Source organism: Dunckerocampus dactyliophorus, chromosome 5 (assembly GCF_027744805.1).
Source record: "Dunckerocampus dactyliophorus isolate RoL2022-P2 chromosome 5, RoL_Ddac_1.1, whole genome shotgun sequence".
In the NCBI taxonomy this organism is placed as follows: Eukaryota; Metazoa; Chordata; class Actinopteri; order Syngnathiformes; family Syngnathidae; genus Dunckerocampus; species Dunckerocampus dactyliophorus.
The window spans coordinates 426,509-434,791 of NC_072823.1; the positions used below are offsets into that span (position 1 = coordinate 426,509).

At 39.3% G+C, this 8,283-nt stretch overlaps 1 protein-coding gene across 2 annotated transcripts; it reads left to right on the forward strand.

Moving 5' to 3' along the window:
* Positions 1–3,527: 3,527 nt before the first annotated feature.
* LOC129181328 (troponin I, slow skeletal muscle-like) lies at positions 3,528–7,402 on the forward strand. Of its 2 annotated transcripts, XM_054776398.1 has the most exons (4): positions 3,528–3,659; positions 6,584–6,673; positions 6,836–7,009; positions 7,075–7,402. In XM_054776398.1, the coding sequence occupies exons 1-4, from the start codon at positions 3,534–3,536 to the stop codon at positions 7,159–7,161; spliced, it is 477 nt and encodes a 158-aa protein (XP_054632373.1). In that variant the 5' UTR covers positions 3,528–3,533; the 3' UTR covers positions 7,162–7,402. The 2 variants fall into 2 exon arrangements, with proteins under 2 accessions (XP_054632373.1, XP_054632372.1); XM_054776397.1 differs by lacking the exon at positions 6,584–6,673 and having other exon boundaries at positions 3,542–3,659.
* The last annotated feature ends 881 nt before the right edge of the window (positions 7,403–8,283 follow it).

Genomic DNA, 8,283 nt, shown 5'->3' on the forward strand with positions numbered 1-8,283 from the left:
GCCAAGAAGAGTTAAAAAAAATAGGTTGAACAATAGTCTATAGACGTCACAATTACAAATGAAACTTGATCAAAATTGAGGAAAACTACATTTCAGCAAGGCGATCAACAGTTTGAAGTCATGATGTTGTTCTGATAGGCTACAATAGGGGTGTCCAAACTTTTACATTTTAGAAACCAACCCATGCAGATAAGATGAGACCTTTTTTATATGCAAAGAAAAAAACACTTGCATCTCAGTTTTCTGTTATCAGTTTTTGTTCCTTTTTACAGTTTTTAATTTTACAGTATTTTTTTTTTTTACAAATATTAACTTTCCCCTACATTTTTTTCTGTTAATATTATGTCTTTATTCCCATAATATTTAGACTTTATTATCATAATAGTATAGCTTTTACCCACCTTAAATCAGATTGCAACTTTACTAACCAATTAATATTGCAACTTGAAAGAAGAGTTAGGGTTGTTTAGGTTTATTTTCCTAGTATTTTGTCTTTATTCTCGTAAAATGACTTTTTTTTCCCCATTTCTTGCTATTGTTTTCTTGTTTAATTTTATTTTTTGGGCCAATAAAAAAGCAGCTGTAAATGGCCCCTGACCTGCACTTTGGACACCACTGGGCTGTACAATCAATGTTAGCTAACATTAGTAGCTAAACTCGGCCAAATTTCTATCGTTGGCTGACAACAAACAAGTGTTACGTCGCACCACTTGGCTGCAATCAGCATATCGTGCATGCATGCACACATGCAGTAACAGTGGCATTTGCTGCAGACAATGCTGATAACATGGTTGCATTTCTTTTACAGGGTGGTGGTGGTGGTGGTGCTTTCTATGAACGAGGAAAACCCTGATCCTGATTAAAATATTGCAAACACTGTGATGTCTGTCTTGTTTACTGTATGGTAGCGCGTAACACATCATCACCTTGAAGTACAACAGCTTGAGTAAAGTGAATAGTTGTAATATAAATAAATAATTGGGTGACCTTGCATCATTTTAAGTGATAAAAAGTGATTATGTAAAATGATGTTCCATATGAATATTATGCTACTATTACGTAATAGATAACATATACATATCTGTAAAGCTTAACCAGACGGACCAAAATAGAGCAGCCTGACAATGATGATGGTCATGTATGTGGCCCAAGGTGCATAGTGGAATATTGTTGTTTACCAAAGGGCACGGGAGCGTCACGGCCTTTTGACAGACACATGAAACATTTGACTCCCACACAACAGCAATGACGCAGACTACTTGCACCTGTCCTTCTATTTCTTCCTTTGCTTTTATTGTCGGTAGTATTTTCCGCACCTAATGCACCCCCTGTAGGCGCGAATTGGCAGCCACGATTCCGTCAGTCTACCCCGGGTTAGCTAACCACCACCAGTATGAGACTGAGTGAATGAATGAATAATGGCTTCACTTTATTGTGAAGCGCTTTGGGTGCCTAGAAAAGCGCTACTTCAAATCGAATCCGTTATTTTACCTTATTTAGCCAACGGAGCTAAATAAACTGCTCTCAGTATGATGCCGTGCAAGCTGCAACCACAATAAAAAACTTCAATTCCTACCACTGTTAGTGTAGCTGTTGTAGTTCTCCACCACGGCCTGTAGATGGCAGCAAAGGATTCTAAACCATCACAGCGAGGCCTTGACCAACACTTTTATCTTACCGCCAACTCCAAAGGCAAATCAGAATTACGAGATAAATAGTCGACATTAGCAAATTAAAAGTTTAAATTACGAGATCGAAAGTCATAATTATTAGAAAAAATCCTAATTGAGAAAAAGTCATAACCGTGATCTTAAAAATCCGACTTACGTGATAAAAAGTCATGAGATAAAAAGTCGAAATTATGAGATTAAAAAGGCATAATTATGGGATAAAAAGTAAAAATTACGAAATAAAGTCACAATTATGCAATAAGCAAGTCGCAATTATGAGCAAAAAAAACAAATTTACGAGATAAAAAGAAAAAAATACGATGTAAAAAGTCATTCTGAGAAAAAAAAATGATGCACATTTAAGAGAAAGCTAGGCAAAATGAAATGTGATGTAGTTGAATACTGGGAGCGTCACAAGACACTCAATGACACGAGATGACACATGAGATTGGGTCTACAAGGACAAGACGAGATGAGATTTTCTACTATTCTACTAATTTAATTTCTACTAAGTTACACTCATCTGCACTCTGTGTATGCCGTTGTTCTATGGAACAAGCATGCCAGTGAGTGAGCCCCCTCTCTGCCAGACACGCATGCACATGGCAATATTTCGATTATCCACTTCATTTTCATTTATTGTGCGATTCATTCACATATTTCTGATTCTCCCAGGCCTAGCGCCCACCAGACATTTTTTTTCTGAATGAGAAGTCTTGTCACATTTTAATTTGGTGAGATATTGTGGCACGAGATCTTGTGACACTCCCACTTAACACAATTTTTAAATGGGTGCAAAAGGTATGTTCATTATTAATATTAATCAAGTTAAGCAGTACAATTGCAGCTTGTTTGTGTTTGATTTGACATTAGCTTTACCCACTTAAACATGCCCATTCATGACGGAGCACTTCAATTCCTGCCCACTACGTGGCACTACAGCTCCTTCCAGCCATCCAATGACTCCTGCAGGACACCGGGGGCCCTTAAGAAAGCATCACAGGTGGACATTTTCACACCTCAGGGCGAGAATGGTGAGGACAGAGGGTCTATTTTGGAGAACCACTCACAAGGACGCTGGAATCTATATATCCACCCTTGTTTTCGGTGTGCCTCATCTGAGAAAAAGGAGCCTGCCAGTACTTTGTCAAGTATTGTAAGTAAGTAAGGTAAGAAGAAAAATGAATGACATGATATGATATGGAAGAGTTTAACTGGAATGTCCTTGATTTTATTTGCAACAGTGTTTATCACACGTGCTTTTCCTGAGATATCATCTGCAGATGATTCCTCTATGTAGTTTGTTTTGTACTCCTTTTACATACTGGAAGTGTTGTTAAAGGGTCTACAGTGACTAAGGTGAATGTCTGACCTCCAGCCTATGTCATCCATGCTCTTGAGAGGTTTCTTGTGCTTTCTCCCGTCACAGAAGAACCCAAAGAGCTGAAAGCATGTCTGACGCGTGAGTCTCATTATGTTTCATTGTAACACGGCTCGCATTTGGACTGTAAAATGTCAAAAATGTAACAAACATGCTTGTTGTCTCTCAATGTCACCTTCCTTTTACATGCTCAGGCCTTCGGTGAGTGCACTCTATTGCCAAAAATAAACAAATGTGTTATGAATTAGTCAAAATGTCCAATTAGGTTGATAAATTACTCTTTGCGTATTGCAAGAAATTGATGACTTGACTACTCATCTATACATTTTCTTCTCCAGAGACCAAAAATCTCTGCATCTCGCAGACTGTTTCTGAAGGTAATATCTACAGCATGACTCTCATGCGGAAAGCAGTCATTGGGCCATGCCTTGACTGACAGGGCATCATTTGCGTCCAATATGTCATCTGTGCATCAGACCAAAATGATCAAGAAGGCCATGGTGATGCTGGAGAACGACAAGCAAATAAGAAGGGATGAGCGGGAGAGAACCCTGTCTGAGAGAGTCCCGGCATTAGAGATGTCTGGCATGTCAGCGCAGGATCTGCAGGTATGAGGAAGGGCAAATAAGTCTACTCATGTTTAGCTGGGCCAGTGTGCCAGTAGCATTCAACGCAAATAACTACCGGTACCCAAATACACCCCCCAAAAACTGGAATCATGTCTTATTTGGAAACTGCAATTTCACAACAACTAAAGATTGAAAGGATGTTCTCTTTGGTTTTTGTTAATTCATTCCAGAAGGTCTGACGTAAACCAAAACGTACAAAAGCCGAGGAAACTTTTCTCATAGGAAATAACCTCAATCCGATCACTCTGTTCCAGACATCCAAAATATTAACAAGAAACACACTTTATAGAGAATAATTATTTTTACATGCAGAAAATAATACCAATACACATAAATGATGAATAAATTAACATTTAACAAGACGTTTACCTCTGGTGAAGACGGTGAGGAGCAGACAAGAAGAGAGGGGACGCCATCTTTGTACTTTGCGATGAGTTCTTTCTTGAATTCAATAGTGTTTCTCACCTTCTTGATTAAATTGCTGCCACTCGCAGCTTTCTTTGGCCCCATGGCGGGTTATTTCACACTCAAACAAATGCGCTGACAGCGAGTCGGCAACATGTCTGGTTCAACAGAACGATACAGTACAGCCCAAACAGACTAGTTTGTTACGGCAATTATTGTAGTAGGGCCACCATATACTAGTAGACACCAATAGGGCCGCTTGTAGGGCCGCCAGGTACTAGTAGACACTAGTAGGGCCATTAGTAGGGCTGCTAGGTATTAGTAGACGCTGGCAGGGCTGCAAGGTACTAGTAAACGCTAGTTGGGCCACCAGTAGGTACTAGTAGATGCTAGTAGGGCCACTAATAGGTAACCAAGAAGACTGGGGTAGTTTGATAGTATATAACATGTTTTTGGTTACCTCAAAATGCTAAATGATGTATTATTATTTCGGACTGTCAAATGAAAAATGTTATCAAAAATTAATAGTTTTCAAATTAATTAATCGTGATTAATCACCATTGCAGTTATGTGTAAAATATGCCAATTTTTACGGTATCTTATGAACAGAAAGATAAATGACAGGACAGGATAGATATATACAGTCAAACCTGTCTTAGCGGCCACCTGTGTAGAACGGCCACTGAAAAATCCCCCGCAGCAAATTTACATGTTATAGACCCTGTGTATAGCAGTCACCTGTCTAACGTGGCCAGCGGCCACCCATTTTGTATCCCTTGGACAATATCTGAATGCATATAGCGGCCAAAATGCCGACTCAAGCAGAGGCTTCATGCACGAAAAAGTTTCGTTTTTTAAGCAATGAAGCCGTTGTGTGTAGACTTTAATTACTGAGAAATAGTTCAACATAAAAAAGCCGTCTTCTTACTTTGCAATGCCGCCCTGAAAAGATTAAATGACAACCAAAACGGTAATCTTCCCACTTTGCAATGCCGTTAATAGATTCTAAAATAGCCAAAACACCTGAATAAAACATCTAAAATATCACTTAATTGCCGACTAATTACAGTAGAGATTAGAAGCCCATTCAATAAGAAAGGAGTGATGGTATTGTTAGTTTACGACAATCTTCGCACCTCCTCCGCACTCAATTGTTCACGCACACACCCATTCATGACTGCTTCACGCGTATCCTGCACATACTGCATATCCTCGGGTTCGTTCACAAAATTTTTTATTTCTTGCTTTTAAAATCAAAAATGGAAATTTGTGACGTTCTGCAGGACAGGAGCGAGCGTCCCCTGTCCTGCGCTCTTATTTGGCAGGCTATGCCTTCTCCGGGGAGGAAGAGGCAGCCGCTTCATGCCTGGTGGCCACGCAGCTGCGGTCAGTTAACATTAGTGGCGGATAAAAGGCCAGCGCCGTCGAATGTGCGGCGCTGGTTCATTGTTGTTATTGATATTACTAGTTTCCTCACCGGTGCTGTTACCTAGATTTACCTACCTGTTGATGTGTCAGAGCGTTTTCCCCGATGTCTCTTGGTTTTGCTCCAGTCTTTTTGTGTTAATATGTGTGCGCACAAATTCAAAATGGCCACCAACCTGTCTATAGCGGCCACTTTTGCCATTTCCCTTCATTGGCTGCTATAGACAGGTTTGACTGTATATGTATATGTATATGTATATATGTATATATGTATATATATATATATATATATATATATATATATATATATATATATATATATATATATATATATATATATATATATATATATTAGCAGAAAATTCAAATCAAGCTGAAGGATAGCCCACAAGTCTGAAACTGTAGTATTTGCCTAACGCTAGTCTCTTTCGGAGTAGCACAACATTTGAATCACATGTTAAGGTGTCAGTCAGAGCCATGATGGGTTGCGTTCAAAGACACCATGTAACTGAAGTTGCATTCACATGTTTTGAGTGTAGTTGTGTTTTCTGGGATTTCCGAGCATACTTAAATGCAGCAAATTGTACCGCAATAAGAGTTATGTTAGTGAGTGATAAGAATACACACTTATTGTTTTTTTGTATTTCTCTTTATTTAGACCAGATATTAACACAAAATAAAGACATTTTTGTGATGTTTGGAGTGTCCCTGAATGCCCCCCCGTGTAGTCTAGTGACAATGAGGAAGTGTCGGACTAGAGACATGTTTGTGAGTTGGAGATACGTATGTGGTGTTGGAATTGCTGTTGATGTGTTCAGGTCGGAATAAGTTACAGAAGAGCGTCAGAGTCTGTGTGAGGTGTGTGGGAACGCTATTGTCCCTGAGTCTGCCGTCATAACACAAATGTGTGGCTTGACATGATCTGCATGTGTTAATTACGCTAAAAATGTCCACCTAATTAACAAAATAAATTTGTTACCACCGTTAACGCACGCTCTTTGACAGCCCTATAATAATAATAATAATAATAATAATAATAATAATAATAATAATAATAATAATAATGTCAACAGAATCTTTGCAAAGAGCTACACCAGAAGATCGATGTTGTGGACGAGGAACGTTACGACATTGCTTTAAAAGTGGCCAAAAGTGACATTGAGGTATGTTGTGTTGCATTTTAAAATCCATTTTTCCAGTTTTAATGCTCAATTTGGAGACGATGGGAGTGTGGTGCTGTGAACACTCATTTATATCAATAAAGCTTTATGCTTTTTTTTACATTTACTGCAGATGTCTTGACAAGTGTAATTTCTGAATAAAAGGTGCGAGACCTGTCTCAGAAGATCTACGAGCTCAAGGGTAAGATGAAGAGGCCAAACCTGAAGAGAGTGAGGGTGTCTGCAGACGCCATGCTGGGAGCGCTGCTTGGCTCCAAGGTCAAAGAGTCTGTGGACTTCAAGGCCAACCTGAAAACTGTGAAGAAAGAGGAGGAGAAGGTGAGGAAGTTATTTTGTTTCTGTGGCAGACTCAAATAACATGATTGAATGATCTTTCACTGCAGAAAGAGGAAGTGACTGACTGGCGTAAGAACGTGGACGCCATGTCGGGTATGGAGGGCAGGAAGAAGCTGTTTGACGCTGGCCAGTAGACGTCTCGGCCAACACATTTGCAGATGGAGATGATTAGTCGGATCAACAGATCAACTCATGTAACCAATCTCTGTAGACATTTTCAATGGGATGCATCCATTATGACGTACTTTAGCTGCATAAGGTACAATTCATTCGGGTAACGTTTGAATTTTATAGCAAAGATCATACGCTTTGTAGTTTTAGTAAGATGTCCCCTCAAGTAGTGAGATGTGCAGCACACATCTTAAGTAAAACATAATTATGAGTCCTGCCGTATGATGTCATGATAAAAAAGGTGACTATTTGTGTCTGTGTCAGTCTTTATTTCTAGTATCCACTCCACTTACTTTAGGAAAGGCTACGTTTAACATAGTGGACTTATAGGCATCAACTGCGGTAAAGTTCGAAACATATTCACAAATTCAAACTTCCGGGATCAATAACTCCCAAGCAAATGGTTGTAACACGGCAAACCATAACTCTTTCCAACCGTGGCAACACAGACAAACAGCTACAAACCATGCAAGAGGGTTTTGTCAAAAACAGCCGTCTTCTGTGCAGTCTGACTTATATTGATCTCTATGAGAAGCCGGCAGCGGTTGGAGGTATGGTTTGCTAAGTAAAACCATTCGCTTGGGAGTTATTGAGCCCGGAAGTTTGAATCTAACTTCACCGCAGTTAGGTGCCACCCAATATATGATACTATTTTTTTACTAGAGTGAGAGATAAATGTTTACTACTACAACAACAATAATAAACATCCTGTATTGCTAAATTAGTAAGTATGCTCATACTAATATGTAAAAACACCCACTTTATAGCATCTCCTTTTTTTAATTCCTCTATGTTTAAACTCCCCATTGCTCCCCCAAATACTATCAATCATGACAGGGTAGCACATAAACATACAAATCATTTGGTCATACTTACGTCTCAACGTACCGTGACATCCAACAACACACACCTTAAGACTCGCAAATTAATTTAACAAGAAGCACCTTAAATTAATTTTACTGTTCAATTCACAGTTGATAGGTACCCGCTCTTTTCTCGTGTTCTTCTTTGTTGGTGAATGTGCCCCGGCGTCGAGTGCTTCTCCATATATGGGCAGACGTCAGCAATGGCACCGCCCATGTGCG

Excerpts from the sequence above, each read along its gene's own strand:
- LOC129181328 (XM_054776398.1), top strand. The coding sequence starts at position 3,534 with ATGATCAAGAAGGCCATGGTGATGCTGGAGAACGACAAGCAAATAAGA. Across the intron at positions 3,660-6,583 it reads TGTCAGCGCAGGATCTGCAG|AATCTTTGCAAAGAGCTACA; the intron begins GTATGAGGAAGG and ends TAATGTCAACAG. Across the intron at positions 7,010-7,074 it reads TGAAGAAAGAGGAGGAGAAG|AAAGAGGAAGTGACTGACTG; the intron begins GTGAGGAAGTTA and ends CTTTCACTGCAG.